At 44.9% G+C, this 19,523-nt stretch overlaps 1 protein-coding gene across 1 annotated transcript in view; it reads right to left on the reverse strand.

Moving 5' to 3' along the window:
- The window catches only part of T265_14829 (hypothetical protein), a gene marked incomplete at both ends in the record, with an annotated part of 41,070 nt that extends 23,336 nt beyond the window's left edge, over positions 1–17,734 (reverse strand). The window contains 2 exons of the mRNA XM_009175464.1: positions 12,515–12,733; positions 17,348–17,734. Of these exons, the coding sequence (XP_009173728.1) occupies positions 12,515–12,733; positions 17,348–17,734 (606 nt within the window). The remainder of the gene's footprint in view (positions 1–12,514; positions 12,734–17,347) is intronic.
- Positions 17,735–19,523: the final 1,789 nt, after the last annotated feature.

The raw sequence follows: 19,523 nt of genomic DNA on the forward strand, positions 1-19,523 counted from the left end.
ATCCGTTTCTTGAGGTTTGAGAAGATACCACGATGTTGTGGGATTCCTCTGCACCAAGGAGATTTTGATCCCAATGACAATTAGAATGTACTCTTCATCGAAAAGTTACGGAAAGATGACAGAGGAACAACAGGCTCAATGGGAGACATACAAAGAATAATGACAGAATTGATAGGAACAAAGGGTATGGCGAAGAACGCTTTTTCCTGCCTATCGTCAGAAAACCGCACGAATATACGTGAAAATATACACCAGTCTTTTAGGTAAAAAGAAGAACCTAGAAAAAATCGAATACACAATGGCCAACACACACTAGTGCTGTGTATATTCACACGATTTTTCACAGTTTGGTCTGATGCACACGATATTGCGCTTAGTTCAATACATCGTTTGTTCTAATGGCTCTCGAAGATGCTTGAAAGGAACAGGAAGTGTTCTGTCTCTAAAGACAGCTTCAACGTGTGGATCAACTAGACTTATCTAACAGGGACACGGATCTCTCGCGGCAGAGCTTCTAGGGACGGAACCCTGAACGCGGCGAGGTTTTGGCTCCACGGAACAAGTCACTGTGTCCCTGACCGAATATGAGAGAAAATACAACTTCTTGGTGTTTCCAGACAATTAAGAAGAGAAGGCACAAACCCGACGAGCTTCATTTTTATTGTTTCTAATCCTAGATGTGCTCCAGGCAGGCCGTAGCTACAACCCAACACTATATCACCAGCACGTATACACTGAATGAGAAAATCGAGAGCGGACACGACTGAAAACAGCATCACAGAGGGCACCGACAGTATCAAAGAATGCAGAAAACCAGCCGCAAACCATAAATTGCGCGCGATTTGTGAGGTTAAACAATGACTTGGCAGCGAAGTATAAAAGTCATTACCAGCAAACTCAGCTGCGCTGGTAATTGCCGTCTCCCTGGATGGGGACCCCGAGACGGGCCACATCAATGGTTAGAGACTTTGTCAGACAAGGCCCAGTTGCGCCCTCAATGGCGCTCGTGCATCCAAGCTATTGCCTTCAATGCATAGCTCCCTTACCAACCCCCCACTTGAGAGCCCACTGACAGTGCTGGATTTATGCACCAATTTATCGGCTCCCGCCTTCAATGAGCAGTTGCCCCCCACCCCCCAAATCATCGGTGAACGAAACTGCGGCGGCTACAACCACTGTACGACGAGCACGTAGTCATTACAGCTGACAATGATGATGATGTTGCTTTGTGAGGTAGTATTTAGTTAACTTCGACAGACTCTGTTCACTAAATGGGTCGACAAAACGCTGTAGTAATCATTCTCTTCCAGCGATGCCAAAAATGCTAACAGGTGTGCACCGTTGGTTTTTTATCTGGTACTGAAGTGTCAAAACCGAAGATATTACTGAGACGGTTGGCTTCCATTTTTATTGGTTGAATAAACTGCCCTACCTATGGACACCCCGACCTTTGTGAATGAGCCACTTTGTCCTCCACGGCTATCTGAGGAATGGAGAACAGAGCCTATTCGCTCTGATGTGGATGAATCATGATAGGAAAAGAAAGTTAGGTGCGGGCCACGTGTTGGAGGGTAGGTATGATGGGGGAAACTGGTGATAGATACATGGAGTTATGCACCTTTGTAGTGTATATTACATACATGGTTCATCTTACAGTACACGTTCAGGGAAAGCTCAAAATAAAGCGGTTAGACGGAACAAGCGGTGCGTGCCTGCGAGTAGTGAGGACATCGGTAATGTTCACTAACACACAGTGCAATTTGGTTCCTAGCCCTGTAGAGCCACTCATTATATATGGAGTCCCAAGAAGCCAGATAAAACCCCCAGCAACTACGAAAAGACGCAGGTCCCAGTTAGCCACAATGGCGATGTAAACGGATTCAGTGAGCGATGTTGCGGAATTTTGGTAGGTTGGCTGGATCAATTTGAGGTTATCTTATGCGCTCAACTTGGTTGGTACATTCGAGCAAACATCGTCAGCACGCCCTGAAGAGGACTACCATTATTTGAGAATTGTCGAGAAGGACTAGACTAGGATTCACGATAAACTACCGCTGTCTACTGTAATGACGAATGGAAGGGTGTCCTAATGTTATAATCACCTCCAGGTAATGCAAGAGAAGCTCAAGATGATAAGCTAAATAGTCTTGATATTCTATTCCATCATTAGAGACGCCCTTCGGCGTTCGTAAGGCGTAGACGAACATTCACAGAAAGTACATGCGACACAGATGTATCACGTATGTATGCTTATGTTGGACAGTTTTCTGGACAGTATTTATGCTATCTGGTCCACTCCGATAAACAGCACTGCATTGTAAAAGTCTGCCCCCCCCCCGCGTCAACAATCGGCACAAGTCTATCACCAGTGAATGTAGTGGACACGTAGAAAGTACTGTCTAGGTCACAACTTCGAGGCTTACCGAGTTACAATTTAGCCATATTGCATTGCGTTTACCACTGATTTCTAGCAATCCCCACTGCTTATGTTGTGACTCCCGGTATCTGATAGGTTCCAGTCATTGGCTGGTCGATCATCGGCAGAATCAGCTTGCGACAATAATAAAGGTACATCCATATAGCAAATTATAAGTGGGAGCGGAATCAGACCGAGCGAATGTCATTCGCCCTGAACACCTTCGATGGCTATGTACAACATAGTCGATTTGTGGTCCTCAGGTGACGTACTGTCTTCTGCCCAAAAACGCCGTGGCTGATAGGTGCGAACTGTAAGGGTAGTCTTTTTAGGTTTCTTATTTATAGTACTTTTCTTATGTATATTATACTATTTTTCTTTTCATATTTTTTAGCCTTCCGCGGACACTGAATGTACTGTGGAGAAAACCAGCTAGGCCTGGCTTTCTAGTCGGTGATCTCCTCAGGAGAAAACCATCCAAAAAGAGGATATCTATCACGACAGTCCACTATGGCATTTCTCGCCAGCCAACAATTTGAATTAAACCTCCTTACAAAGAGAGGCCACCACGAAGGCAGAGTAAAAGGCTCCTTATACTATGACCCGCTCCTTCTGCAAGGCAATACTGCAGTGAACGATACAATACATGCAATAGCCCACTAAGGTTCAGTACCCGAACAACGTAAATCGCATTGGTCAGCACGCCGGCCACATTAGAAGGCATCCTGGAGGCCATGAGGAATACGGTATATGAAGTGGGGGGTATCAAAGTAATATGGTCGCACATCAGCCTACTGCTTAGCGGAACAGCCATGTGGTGAAACAGTACCGTACGAGTACCCCCAGGCATTTGAATCACGTTCGATATCATCGTGTGTCGGAGCAAGGTCAAAAAAGTACACATGCATTTCACGCGCACCTGATGGCCAAGATTACATGTGCACTCGGTACTCAAGCGCACAGACGGCCATCTATGACTAACTGTGACAGCGAAAACAACCGCTCGAGAACCGGTGTGGGCGTGCAGGAGACACACTGATTGGTCGAAAAAAGATTGATCACCAAATATAGTCACAAGTGAATGATATAAATAGAACGCTGTATTTCCACTAATACACCGTTTTTCCGGCCGCCTTCTTGTCTTATGACTGTAGCCCGGTAGTCGGGGAGGGTGAAGACACACAACACAAAGTCACCAATGGGTCTCAACTATAGACAATGTGCAAACTTAGTTGGTGTTAACAGGATATCCAACCAAATCCCTCGTTTGTGGTCCTTTTTCAACTGGATGTGCTGTACAAAGTCCGCCTCATGTCACAGTTGACGCGATATGTGACCTGACACTTTCTATGAAGTTGGTGGAGAGCATGTTTTCGGTAGTGGTGGGATGCTGAAATCTCAGGTGTATTCATTGGTAACTGATCAGGTAGCTGTTGACCTGTTCACCGAGCTTCGCGATTGACTTGAAGACGTTTTGTCACCGTTCGGGGAGACATCATCAGAGCACTCACCCAACCGTGCACTGATCATGTTTCCTCGAATGGTGACGAAACGTCTTCAAGTCAATCGTCAAGCTTGGTGAACAGATCAACAGCCACCTGAACAACTGGTAGGAGCGCGTTATGTGAAGGCACGGACGATGTGTAGCTTACATTCAAATGCTCAAACAGATCCGTCAGACAGTCAGCTTACGGCGAGGCATCTGCTACCATTCTGCCCGTCTGAACTCGAATTTTGCTCTCAAGCGCAACGCACAGACGATGTGTAACTTGCATTCATGTTGTTAAACAGATCCTTCAGACAGTCTGCTTACGGCGAGGCATCTGCTACCATTCTATCCGTCTGAACTCGAATTTTGCTCTCAAGCGTGAGGTCGCATCACTCACGTCACTATTGTTTTAACACTAAGTTGAGTGTTACCCGAAAAATCCAACACTGGTCCGCACAATTATAGTGGTGAATTTGTAACTCACGTGTGACTGGCTTTCCCCGTCACTAAATGCTGATCACCATCGTCATCAACAACAAAGACTAGTAGCAAATAAAATATTCTCATGGGTTCAGTTTGGTAGAATCCAACTTTTTTTAACGTTAATTCCAGAATTTTGCTTATCCCTTCGTAGTAGCCACAAGTGAACCTGGCTAACGCCAGTCAAACACACAACACCTCAATATGTATGGTACACTGAGCCCGGACAGACGGACAAGCCAATCAGCATTGCGACACTGTTTGTTGTGCAGGAAGCTGAACCTGACATAGCAGCGGACTGAAAGTACAGTGATGCGCTTTTCCGTGAATCGGATCGCTGAATCAGTACAAAATCATTAAGCTTGGGCTATTACGTCAGGATCACGCTCACCGTGACACCACAACATACATCGACGCTTGTGTTTAGCCCCGTACTATCAGGTCGAGATACACAGTCTGCGCCGAACATCATATGTCTTGTCTACATCACCAGCGCGCACAGGTGGACAGAGGAAAGTTACCTGTGCAACAGACAGTCATATATTAATGTGACGATTCGATTGGCTTACATGTACCACAAGGGATAGCCTACTATTAACTAAACGGGGGTCAAAGAACGCATTTTGACGGTCAGTATTCAATAATGACATCGGAAGTTTGGGATAGTAGCAAATGTAATATTCTCACGGGTACTGTTTGACAGAATCCAACTTTCTTTAACGTTAATCCCATAATTTCGCTTATCCCTTCGTAGTAGCCACAAATGAACCTGGCTAACGCCAGTCAAACACACAACACCTCAATATGTATGGTACACTGAGCCCGGACAGACGGACAAGCCAATCAGCATTGCGACACTGTTTGTTGTGCAGGAAGCTGAACCTGACATAGCAGCGGACTGAAAGTACAGTGATGCGCTTTTCCGTGAATCGGATCGCTGAATCAGTACAAAATCATTAAGCTTGGGCTATTACGTCAGGATCACGCTCACCGTGACACCACAACATACATCGACGCTTGTGTTTAGCCCCGTACTATCAGGTCGAGATACACAGTCTGCGCCGAACATCACGTCTTGTCTACATCACCAGCGCGCACAGGTGAACAGAGAAAAGTTACCTGTGCAACAGTCACATATTAATGTGACGATTCGATTGGCTCACATGCACCACAAGGGATAGCCTACTATTAACTAAACAGAGGTCAAAGAATGCATTTTGACGATCAATAATGACATCGGAAGTTTAGGAAATTGATCAATGTAGGTAGGGTGACAAAGCCTTTCCGCTGTGATGTATCATCTCTTGTAACGGTTACCCTTCCGCTAAATTACTCCTTCAATCAATTTCACACCTGCACCTCTATCCTGTTTTGTCTGTCTCACCATCACACGTCAACATCGTGACATGAATACGACCTTGATGAACAACACGTCAACAACATGTCAACTCCAGTTTCGTGACCTTTTAGGGGCGCCATGTGATTTCCCATTATTGTTTTAACGTTCCACTCATTGCAACGACATATATGATGACAGAGTATGGTCACCCCCCCACACACACACACACATCACGAAGAAGCTTTCGAAGAAGCGCGCGTCAGCTGAACGCCGCATCGGCTCTAGGATCTAGCGTCATCAGATTCGGGCCACGGACAACAAGGAACAGATTGGCGGTAATATTACCACGAGAACACTCCCTGTAACCGGCCTCTGCTCAACCTCACCAAGGACCTAACAAACCCCACTTTTGTATGCTTCATTTTTTAACATTGTATTTACACTCATACGGTGCCCTTAACTTTGTAATCTATTTAACCGTAATACTCAAATCTCTCGCTTCTGATATTCCAGCTCAACGTCTACTTACTAGAACTCTAATACCCTTTCTTGGGGAGCGTATAAACCATTACGGAAATCGGAAAGTTCGGCGGGAGAGTTGTTTCCACGATGACCGAGGACAATGAAGAAAATTCTGAGTCGCGGAGTTTTCCGCATCGATGGTAATATTTCCTCGAGATGCTGGTGGGGAAAACACGTCTTTCAGGTTGCAACCACTCAACAATGGATCTAACAAGCTGTGGACACAGCAAGCCGAACGAGTGTCTGCGGTGTGGGGCTCTGATGACTGAGGCCATACGTTCAATAACCTAAATCAAATGTGTTATTCAGCCTGGACGAGAGGATAAGGCGTATGCAAGGGTCCGTTTCCTCAGAGCTAGCGTGCAACTTTGCAAAATACGATATCACAATGTCCAACAGGCTTAAAGCATCCGTGTGTCCACTGGATCGCGAATTTGGGTATCGGTCGAAGCAACTGGAAAGCGAGTGGCTCATCGTTCGAGGACTCAGAGACACACGTACATGCATATGATTTATTCGACCAAGTATTCGCCGAACAGATCTCATAGTCTTCTGCAGTACCGAAAGCATGCGCCACACACGAAGCCTGTAGAGAAATCGCTTGGATGATGAACACACTGGTGAACAGACACTTGTTTTGCTGAAACAACTACTGTACCGAAGCTGAGGAGAAAAGTTTGCAGACTATATGCGGTGGAAATAACCTTATGTGGGCTAGCGTTGACAAACGACTATTTACGGTAGATCAATCATGACATTTTTTTGCCTAAATGTTCGTTTGCCAGAAGGTCCAAGGGGAACATCACTACTGCCGACGTGACGCACCTAAGACAACATGGAAGAAAGCATTCCACCTTGCGCCTTTCTGGTAGGCCCTATGTGGACAGGGGTTTAGTTGCGTTAGCAGTACTGCTCTCTTCGTCTACATCATATATATGCGTGATTCCATCCAGGATACGAAAGTCCCGTTCGTTTCTCCTACAAGGTATCTGCTAAGTGGCGTATCATATCACTCAGACGAATGAGAATGCCCTTCGGTTCATATTTTTCGGATGCTTGAAGCTTACACCAAGAGCTGGGATTACGTCGTGAAGGAAGGTCGAGCATGGCGTAAAAAACTTAGTTGCATTGAGGAGCGTGACGACATCCCATAGACGACTTCAATCATACGTACGTCATAGGACACCAATAACCGGTTTCAATCTTGTTGTCGCTTACCGGGTAGATAGTCCTCGAAGTTCCACCTCATTTCAGACTTGAATGTCGAATCGGACACATGTGCAGATAAACACCCATCCGCCAACGAGTCTTGTGAGCAGGTGACTGAACCGGACTTAAGCTAAATCCATTGTTTACCGTCTACTTCCACTGAATAGACTTGGAACGATATTCAAGATATCAAAGTCTTTCTCTTCAAATGGCACTACTCATGACGTTGATGAGATTTAGCTGGATGTCCGATTAAACTCATCTTAATTCCCAAATTGGTGTTTACTTCCACATAATAACAAATTGGTTCTAATCATCAAGTGAGAACTAGGCCAATCTGGTGAGCCACCGATGACACGAAACAGGTAAGTGGTCGTTCAGGAGTTTTGATCTACCATTTGAGTAGAAGAGAGAGAGAACATCTCGAATATCGTTCCGAAAGAAGCATTAAACGGCCTTTGCGCAACACCCGTAGTTGAATAAGATTATTTTTTTAAAAGTCTCGGTTACTTTAGTATAATAATCATAGTCGTTCAGCTGTAACACACTTTCGGTGTCTATCCACCATGCCAACCGAAGCAAGCACGAGGGCTGGGATACTGCCAGGTCGAGAAGCGGAGGTCGGGTTCGAATCACGAACCCTCCGGTCACTAAATTCGCGCTCTAACCACTGAGCCATTATTAGGAGCAATGTGGTACACCCGCACTACCAAATGAACAGAATCGTGGCTGGTAACCCAGAAAATCTGTACAGTGAAATGACTACCAATAAGGTTGGATAGGATGCTGATTGTAGGTCACTGTGGACTAAATTGCCTGGTAGCGAAACTTAGAGTAGACTAATCGTACAAATGAGAATAAATGGAACATCGATATTTGTTGTGAGTAATCACCAAAAAGCATCCCTGACCCCATGCTTATTGCATAGGTGATTTCTAACTATTCATCTCTTCCGACTTGGCCTTTCTTTGTCTAAACTCAGCTTCCTTTGTTCCTTCCAGATTTTTATGCCAGCAACTGGGTGAAGTTGTGTTAAACTGCCGCTTCATGGCTTTAAGATGATTGGAAATAAATTAGATGTAGACAAAGAACAAAATACTAAAGATGAAGAATTACTGAAGGCATATTTTAACAGAAAAGCAATTGAATGACTGCTCGCAACAAAACGCCAACCAACTGGGTTTGTTCAACGTCAGTTCGTGCCCTATCCTAGTCAGTGCTGTAATAACCTGACTGGTGAGGAAAGACTACAACCGAAGGACGACGTTTACCCCATCAGGCTTAAAACGCTCTCCTTTTTAAAGCAACACCACCTATACAACAAAGGGATGAACATCGAAAAGAACAGACAAGTTCGAATGATGTGCGTGCATGCATCTGACTACTCAAATCCGTATGAAAGTAGGGCTTCGTTTAGGAACAGCAAAAGACTTCACAAGCTGTCACAAGCTGCCTATTTCTATGCTCCATCGGGATTAGTTGCCCACACACTGATCTGGAAACCAACTGGTTCATCCATGCCAGCTGGAATGCTTAAGTTAACTCTGGCAGATCGGGAACCATGTAATCATACGAATGTGACGCTTCTCAGAGGCCGGGGAGGGAAAACGATTAAAAAACAACGTGCTGATTTTTTATTCAGTATTGCGCACTGTTTGTGTGCGAAGTGTCCTAAAGCCAACTGTGTGGGAGCACTTCGTTAGCATCACTCATGTCGTAGAAGAGAGACTGCATCAAACGCATTGTGGGTGTGATTCTCTCTCTCTCTCTCTGCAGACAACAGGCCATTTTTTGGTTCAAGCCTGATTACACAAACCCGCGAGAATTGCAAACACCACGTTGTGACTTTGTGTGTACAGCATCTTCCCACAAATAATACACTGGGGCGAAGTAGCTTTAAAATCCGACGTTCAAGTTTCTAGATCACATCTGTTGCGTTATTGATCATCAGTGATGCCTACTAACAAGATGTACTCTCAAGATAGGCTAATCGATAAGTAACGTCACATGCCGATCGGTTACTGAGTGGCTGAAAGCGGAAAAATATCCAAGAAAGGCATGGGGATAATTAATAGACAGACCACCAGCAAGTTGAATAGATGGAAAACTTAGAGAAACCCTCAGTATCTCACTCGAGAACACAAAAAGGAGTCATGGGGAACAAGTTCTGGAAGGCCGCGGGAGGATGCTGAGGGTTGTACCTACTCAAACAGAGGATGATTCAAAGTGGAGAAGTGGTCACAACTCCAAAATGCACTAGACAAGTTCTAGGGTTATTACTATCCGTCTCTCATTTACACTACACACAGGTGAAGAGAGCCCTCTGTATGAACGCTTTGCAAACGCATGAGATGCTGAAAAGGGCACAATATCACATGGATTGGAAGAAAACGTGAGCAAAAGTTCACTCTTGATGGCTAAGCCGATTCAATACGCTATTTGTAAGAACTCAACAAGATTTGGATGCATCTGTTCAACTACCTTATTCTAGGGAATCGACTCATTGTACCATTATATTCATCTAGTGGATTCGTCGGCTTTTACTTCGAACCGGAATCTCATCGAGAATATCTGGAAAAACACGATGAGACGAACAGACAAACGTAATCGCATCGTCCATATAACCACACAATTGGATATAAGATACGAAGCTTCATGCAGCCTCGGACGAATGTGATAAAATATATCCAAACAATGTATAGTAACCCCCCAAAGAGAGACTATTGCGGAGAAAGGAGCCTTCCGGCCTGTCCTCGGGCATGGGGTCTAAAATTAGTGAGCCGTGTGGTAACAAATTAGATGAAAATTCTTATGGCTGTTTGCAATGGCCAATTAGGCAAATAGTCAGAAGGCCTCGACAAGATTCGTCGGTGGGTATAAGTGTGCTACAACTCGAACCGAATTTCTTCACATCAAACACAAGTTCCTGTTGATGGCTTGAAACAAACTACTTGAGGTATTCGCTAGTCCGAATGTCATTTTTGACCTAAGGTGTAGCTTTTGTACTTCTTTTCTCTCGTTTATTTTTCAAAGCATCATATCGGGGTTTTCGTTCACATGCAACTACATCCAACCATCAGTGCTTTTGCTATCTAAAATTGATATTTACGGGCCAGAAACAGCTGTATCCTGTTGACAAACAATATGCCATGTGTTACCTGGGCTACCAAGCTCCCGTTTGTCTACTCGCTGGGTCGTTTCAGCTGTAGCGCGTTACTGCGACACAGAATTTCAGTGCAGTTTGAAGGTATGAACAGCGTGTGCTTGATCATTTTTCGGTATTTTTCGCTCTGAACCCTGTCTCTCTCCTATCTTTTCCCAGTACACTAAAAGTTTCGGTCCTCACCTCGTTGCAAAGCAGCCAAACTCCGGTAATCCTCATCATCATCGTAAGCATGACATCCGTGTTCAACACCGATGCTTCATTGCCGTGAAAACTCCGGTAATAACTACAGGTATATTGTCACGGATACAAAATTCGCCCATTAAAACTAGCAGTTGGGGTATAAATATTCTATAATAACCAGCTATATGACGATTAAAATTCGATTTCGTGAGCCATGAGGGTAGTGTAGGAAGGTATGAACTCGAGCTAAATGCAGTCCCTTGAAATGCGAGCGCAGGCGTCAAACCCATCTGGTGGTAGTGATGGTGGGATTCCTGAGTTTTATTCACACTGGATATCCCCTTACTATACCTGTATAGCCTAGTTGTGAACAGGTAACACGCGATCAGTAAACTGGATTATGTATCAGAACCGCGTAGTTCGAAGGTTTCACCTAGTCCTTGAAAGACCTTTCTACATCTTATACGAGATCATGAGGCTTATGGACTTTCTTTGAGAAGCAAATAGTAGACTTTCTGGGGAGGTGGGTCGTGGCCTCTTTAGAAATACGAAATCCCACAAAAATATGATATGTCATGCTTGTGGTGAACTTTCCGGAGGGTTACGCTTGATAAAATCGCTATGACGCAATAGCGGTCAGTTCTGCAGTCATTATGATAGTAACAGCGTTTTACACTCTCATGAAGAATCTAATTCGTGCATCTCATAGTAAAGTCTTTATGCATTCAGTAACTATCTGGGTGTGGGTAAATTCATTACAACCTTGCGAATCCATATTTAACAGAGTCTTTTTTAGAGAGTTGGGAGTATCAAAATACTTGAGTAGGCACGATGTGAAAACTACAGAGAAACGTTTCATTTAGTTGAACATTTTCTCCCAGACAAGTTGCTGCGCAATCGATTCTCAGTGGTGCTCCAGTTTTCCACACACAAAACACGTAATCCAAATTCCAGTGGGCTGGTTGTCTGCTTTGGACAGAAAACCTGTCACAAGAGACATGTTACACACGTATTCGTTTGAAACTTACGTCAATAAGTTATCATTTCCTAACTGAACACAGTGCGAGTGAGTAGACTCAATCTACAGCAAGTGAACAAAAGCTAATGAGTTGATGCGCTTGGTGGTCTGATTGCATGCTTTTGAAGTCGAACAAAACGCACCATACAGTGTGTCCAACACGAATTGTACCAGCTTCATCTTGGCACCAAGGTTCTGAGGTATTTCGGTCTGCATTTTGTAAGTCGCGACATATCCTGGCATGGCACTGATAGCAATAAATTCAGTTGCAATATTACAACTATATTAAACCAAGAAGTTTCGTACCGTGCACAGAACCATCTCGCCTCCAAAATCTATACAAATGTATAGAGGTGATTTGACAAAAATACTCTACGGTATTCTCGAGTCATGAAGAATGTGCATGCACGGAAAGCACAACACTGATGATTGGGGACTTGTGTAAATTTTAGCCATTTCAACAAACGTCTGGATGATCTTGTGTGAAACTAAGCTCAAGATTGAGTTGTGAAACAATTCAGTCTGTATTTGGGTGAAAAGCAACGGCCATAGTTTTGAACGGGTGTAACATATTTTGAAATGCAGGTGATGTGTCCGGTGTTAGACCAATATATATCATGCGCGAATGAGCTTCAGTTAATTCGATCTAGGTGAACCGACTGTACAAAGGAACAAAACTGTGGAGATGCACTTACCTTGGTGGGCCTTCTGGTGACTGGTGTTAGTTCGGTTGTTTCGTCTGAATCCGGACAGACCATTGATTCGCTCAGTCGTTGAAGACGGTAATCAGCGCTCGCATAAACACCTCGTACAAAGCGCTGTGTCTGTAACTGTTTCTGCCGTTCGCTTGGAGTCATGCCACTGACTACGGCAGTACCCAGGTTCGCGGAGTCAGTTTCCAGATACTGACGATGCTTTGGTGTAAAAAGAGACACAGATAGAGATAACAGGAATCATTTGATCGACCTCGACACCAAGCGAGACGTATGGTCAAACATATTTTGAAGTGGCTCCAGCACTCACGTACTGCTAGCCCCAGGAGTACAATAACGAAACACCTGGTTGTTAGCGTATAACACGTCAACATCTTTCAAAGTTACTATTATATCCACATAACGATTTATACTAGAAATTGTTGAGGCCACTACTGACCACGTTTTCGACTTTCCCACATAGACAAAAACAACTTCGCTTACCTAATGAATATCATGAGAGGCGAAGCAGGTGGTGGGCTATCGATGAGTTTTCAGCGGCCTTGTGTGCGTGTGCCCGGTTAAGGAAACACTAGCGAATAACGTTGCGCTAACGACAAGATATCACAGCTCCACTTTCTTTCTTGTGCCCACTAAATAACACATTTACACCTTGGGTTGTCCTCTCCAATTCCATATTTCGCCCACCCCGCTGATATCCAGTTCAACCTTATGCACTCGCCACTAACCTGACGTCACGTGACATCAATGACTGATTGGCGTTTCTTAAAATCCATCATACACTGACTAGACTTTCGCTATTCTTGATAAAAATGCAGGGAACGTTAGAGAAGCAATGGCAGAGGTGCGGTAGAAATGTCACTACAAACGATGTCTTACATTGTGAATTTGCTTCTATTTAAGCTGGAAAAGGCTTCTCGATATCCTGGAAGGACCGACATCAGGAATCGGGTATGGTGAAACTTGAGTGCAAATCTTTTACACAATTGCATGTAGATGAAAGCGCTACTAAGGGATAATTGCGTCTATCAGAGGCACGTTCAGCATCGTCACTTACCGTTGTCCGTTTTTTACCTGCAGAATCAACACTGACTAGTGAAAAATGCGTTGACAATACTGACGCCTTGAAATGCCCAACCTAAGTCCAATAAATTTTGAAGCTGTCGTCCAGCGGCTTCCGGATCTGAGACGGATCTGGGAGTCCAACAAGATTGTCAATGGCACACCCGTAGGCAATCAAGAAACAGCATCTAATTATGACATATCTGTTATTGAGGCGTCGTTTATTTCAAAGTTCCAGTATTTCGAAATAATGCACCGAACCGAAGACCGACTTGAACGAGTGACGCTTCAAAGAGAATGGGACTTACCGCGGTGGAGCTCACTGTGCCATACAGGTACAGCCGCCTACTCCTTAAAACCTGGTACTACTGTAGTAGTAGTAGTGTTCCGGCACCAACTAGCTCATCGTCTTCCCGTCTAGGTCTGGGCGCCCTTGGGGTGTCCCCCGCACATCACAGCTACAAGTATTGTCGCGGCACATGGGTTGTCGTCCGATGTCACCAGCCAGGTCGTCTTATTTGTTGCCCATAAACGAAAACATGCTTACCGCGGTGGAGCTCACTGTGCCATACAGGTACAGCCGCCTACTCCTTAAAACCTGGTACTACTGTAGTAGTAGTGTTCCGGCACCAACTAGCTCATCGTCTTCCCGTCTAGGTCTGGGCGCCCTTGGGGTGTCCCCCGCACATCACAGCTACAAGTATTGTCGCGGCACATGGGTTGTCGTCCGATGTCACCAGCCAGGTCGTCTTATTTGTTGCCCATAAACGAAAACATGCGGCTGCTGACGTCTTCCCTCTCACACTTTCACATATTCCCTCTTCTACCCTCTTTCACCCTTATATGATTAATCTCTCTTTGCAGTAGAACTGACCACTTTGTTCGCCATGCATGACGCTCGAATTCTGTTTTCTCACCCCAAAAGCCGACCCGCTTCGCCGCCTTCAACGTTTGCACACTGAAGAAAGCAGGGAAGCAAGCGGCTCTTGCTCATTCGCTGGATTCCATTTGTAGTGTTATATGCTGTGCGTCAGAAACAGTGGCCCAGGAGACAAATACCTTCTTTAGGCTGATAGGGAAGCAAGCGACTCTTGTTCGTACGCTGGATTCCATTTGTAGCGTTATATGCTGTGCGTCAGAAACAGTGACCCAGGAGACAAATACCTTCTTTAGGCTGACTGCTCCTCAACATTATACCACTTCCGGCTGCGCAATTATGGTAACATGGAAGCCGCTGTCACTCGATACACCTGGGTAGATATCTTGTTGAACAACCAAGTGGAGGCGTCTCTGTCTGATTGGATGCCCGTTGGTAGTCGTCTCTATTCGTTTCACCTGGCAACTTCTGTGATAAAACCCCCAGAATGTGAGGCCAACCTCCGTCAGGTGTTAGAGCGACACCATATGCACAGACGACCCACGATCTTGGTGTTCCTTGACCCCAAAGCTGCGTGTGATTCTGTCAATAGACCAGTGCTCCTAACTACACTTGCTCAACAGGGGATGTCGCAGAAGTTTGGTAATATAGTCCGATCCTCATATTCACATACTTCTGGGATCTGGAGAATGTACGATGAACTTTATAAAAGCCTTCCTACAAAAAAGGGTGTTCGGAGAAAATGTCGGCCTTCAAATTTTTTAAAACTTGTTAATGAACAAATGGGGCGAATGCTATAGGGCTTTCAGACCAATCTGATCTCCCAGCTATCACTAACGTACCTCAAAATGATATCTTGTTAAATTTCATTTTGCTAATTACCTCCAAGCTGCTAGTCTCGCTAACTGTTTAAGAATGCCAGTGATGTTCGCTGTTTCGTCTGGTCAAACTCATATATGATGCCGAAGGCGATTCCCAAAACATCTGAAATGTGTGCTCAAATTTCCGAAAGCGAACTAACGATATCTTGATGCATTCTGTGTCATGGCGATGCTCCACTTTACACTAAGAAATTATGTGACTTACAATGCTGCCGAACTCACTATCGGCTTTTGTCTATTGATATAGTACCGTTTCATGTCCTTATTTTCTCCTGTTATGCTCAAGAAGGATTTCTGTTTCCAGATACAATGCCCCAAATTGGTTCTTAATACCTCTTCGAAATATCACCTCCCACATCCCTTATGTTCAGAAGCATGAACATGTTATTGCCGACAGCCATCACCCTCTCGACACCGACTTCCCGAAGAAGGACTGACGGACGGTAACTCGGTTTCGCTACGCAACACTGAAACTTCCACCTTGAAAGCATTAGTTCAAGCTTCCTAGTGAAGATCTTGAGCAAGCTGATGCCCTTAGGTACGTGAATCGCTTCATACGTCGCAGCGCCTGCATAGGCCTTGAGTGCGTTTCGACAACACGCACTTCGCAAGCACCAGTCTATCATCTATGGTGCCCCTAGCAAATATTACTGAAGCAACAAAGTAAGTGATGTAGGAAGAGAGAGGGAGAGAAGGGTTGCTTCGTGAATGAGCATCCTGTTGACGAGGAAGCGGAGATTTCTTCAGATATTTGCTCACCGGTATGCGTTGCATCACATACACCCACCAATGGACAATCTATTTGCGCATTTGAGTTTTCTAGTTATTGAGTCGGAATGTCGAAAGCAACAAATGGACGATATCAATGAACAGTAACAATCAAATGATATTTCAAACGTCTTTTGAGGACAGTTCAATGCGAAATGCATGCGGCCACTGTCAAACGGGCTGCTTAATGGGCTTCGCGCCCTGACGGATGGGATACTGGGGAATCTACAGAATAAGTCATGTAACCTTTCAGGACAGTTCAATGCTAAATGCATGCGGCTACTGTCAAACGGGTTGCTTAATGGGCTTCGCTCCCTGACGGATGGGATGCTGGGGAATCTACAGAATAAGTCATGTAACCGACCCCACTGACCAGCACATTGTCATATTTAACAGGAGTGCCCAGCCAATATCTCTGTCATTTGTCTCTTGGTTCTTGTGGCATGATCCATGAGGATACTCGACTACTGAGCTCATCAATGAGAATCTCCAGCTGAAATCGGCTCGATCTGACGTGGTTCTCATTCTTTTAGGTCAGGCATTTCCAGGCGCTCTCTTCTTGACGGTTTTCCGCAGTAAGCCGTCATCCCCAACCACTGCTTACACTCCTGAATAGGGCAATTTTCCTGTACGGTTGCAAAGCGGTGAGGTCTCAGTAGTTGGTGCTGATATATTGTTATTCCAGACAATAATGACAATACCTATAGAAAGTACCCTCCCGGGTCCAGTCCAGTATAACCCACTGGTTGGATGTCTGCTCACACTTTGTAGCACTATAGAGAAACTCAAACAGAAAATGTTATAGACCGTGCTGGACAAAGTTTAAATTGATCGTATCTGTTTTTTCCCCAGTATATTTAACCATTGTGCCGATATATAAGCCTTGAATGCTACCGTTACTGGAAGGACCACACTTGATATAATCTCGCTTTGTTGCAGACCAGCTAGCCACTAATAGCAGTTCTCAAAGAACGAGCTGCTTTTCTCTCCTAACCCTACATCGGTTTTGGTCAGAAACTGGTTACCTGTCATCAGTACAAACAACAACACTACACACCCACAGGGAAACTGGTTGAACTCATTAGTGGACGCGGGTATTGATTGATCAATGGCTAGTTGAAATAGATGGCTGGAGTGAAAAATGTCGTTTTTGTCTTCATCCGGAATAAGATATCGTAGGCTAGAGTGAAAAACAAACGTTCGTGACTCAACACGGTCACGCCTCACCTGAGGTGCACGATGCCGTACGACAGATTCATCGACGTCAAATTGCGTATCCTGGTTAGGCAGTTTTTGATTTCGTACACTTGTGGCTGCCTCGTAGGCGATCAAATAGGCTTCATGAAGGTGCTGGAATGCAGCTGATGCCTTGCTTTCATATCCATCTTTTCCTTTGGAAGCACCTGACGAACAGACAGAGGAATCTGGATGTAACTTTTTAGCCAACCGCAGGTAGGATTCACGGCATTGCTCTGGTGAACTATTCACATCAAGTCCAAGCGCAGCAAATGCGGATTCTACTGTTAAGTTCGGACCTGGGCTTTTTGGTTTGCTGGATAAAAAATCTCTCGGGAAAAACCGATTGCATGGTAGAGGACGTCCTAGAAGTTGGACGGCCTTCCAAAACATCAGACATATACCGCAAGTCGGTCGGTAAATTACCTCAGCTTATTCCCGTCTTCGGTTGGACAAATAAAGTAAAACCTGAAAGAAAGAAATGAATCAAAGTATAAAAATCTGCAACGGAAGCGGCTAGAGTTAGTCTTCAGTCCAATTAAAAAGTATACATCGCACAAGCTCTTTGAAGAAATGTTCGCAAGATTTTCATGTGAATCAAGCATTCGTCTTGATGAAACACCAATTGAAACGATACCAAATCAAGCACTCGCACTTAACTCAGGTTAGGGAAGAATAGCCGCCGCACCACCCGAAACTCAGGTTGGGAAGAATAGCCGCCGCACCACCCGATTGAGAAGCTCTAGTCTACATCATCAATCAGAATAACCTAGATAGAAAGCAGACAGTCATTGGAAGCGTTGAACCAACGAAACCAATCACAATAGCCATTAATTTAGAAGAGAAGTTTCAAGTGTGTTCAGCACACATGATATGTGCGCGCCTGCCTGTCACAGAACTGGATCATAAATCCGGTAGAACTACGCACTAGTGATGTCTAAAGCAAGCGTAACCTGGATTCTCACCCGCCCCCCTTGATCACACAGAAAATGGTGTGGGGTAAATGTTCAAGCATGTGTATTCGCAAAGAACAAGTAACGAATAAAAAGTATCAACTTTCCTTTGACACTGTGTGGATAAACTAAGGGCTATTCAGGAGGCCCGCTACACTAGTCGTGCGTCATACAGTCCCTACCAACTTCTCAGTGGGTCAAGGCCACGTGGAAGCGTAAAGCCCACGCAAGCGACTGGTGAAATCAGAGGATGATGACTGTGAAATCACATAATCAAAAGGCTTACCAGTGACAAGTACACGAAGAAAAAACTCATGATCGTGTGGACGATCGGAGATCAGGTGACTCCGGTTAACCCTCCCTGTGGCTGCAGAAATGCAGTCGCATAATACGCAACATGTGATAAACATGTGATAGGCCTGAGTCATGTAAACTGGCGTCATGATGACTATTCCGAACGATGGATTTTCATCGAATCCAACTTGTAGCATTTTCAGATAGTTTGCAGCCGCAAGCAGTACAAAAAACCTTGACTTGGTTTGGTCAGGGGTCTGGCTGAGCTATCCAGAACGTTTCTAAGCAGTACTCAGTAGGGTGGAATTCATAAAGGTCCAGCTGCGAACTAAGCGGTCAACTACAGATGGGAATATCGCTCAGCTGTAGCACCCTTTCGGTGCCTNGCCACCAGAAGAAGCCCGGGGGCTGGGATCCTGCTAGGTTCCCCGAGCCGAGACAGAGGACGTCGAGAAGCAGAGACCGGGTTCGAAGCACGGACTTTCCGGTGAGCAGATTCGCACTCTAACAACTTTAGCCATCTCGCCACAATACTAGAGCAAATTTTTTTCACAGCCGATTTCCTCTAGAAGGTAACAAGAAACCAATTTTGGTGTTGAAAAACACGGTGATTTCATACACACAAGCGTCTTTTAATCGAAAGCATCAGGCCCCATCCTAATATACAGTAAAGTCAATAGCGTTTAACCCGGACAAACGGCCAACAGCACCGCGGACGTTTAGGAAGAATGTAGTTATTCAGCGGTGGTGTGCTTTCAAAGTCGATAAATTACGAGCAACTTGGGTGCTTGCCCATTCAGCTGCAAGAAATAGCCGAAGAAAGTGTAACAGAACCTTAGAGTCCTTACTTCTGAAATATCAAGACATGCGTTCACTCGTAGCACCCTTTCGGTGCCTAGCTGCCATGCCACCAGAAGGAA

This window comes from Opisthorchis viverrini (assembly GCF_000715545.1).
Source record: "Opisthorchis viverrini unplaced genomic scaffold opera_v5_282, whole genome shotgun sequence".
Taxonomy (NCBI): Eukaryota; Metazoa; Platyhelminthes; class Trematoda; order Opisthorchiida; family Opisthorchiidae; genus Opisthorchis; species Opisthorchis viverrini.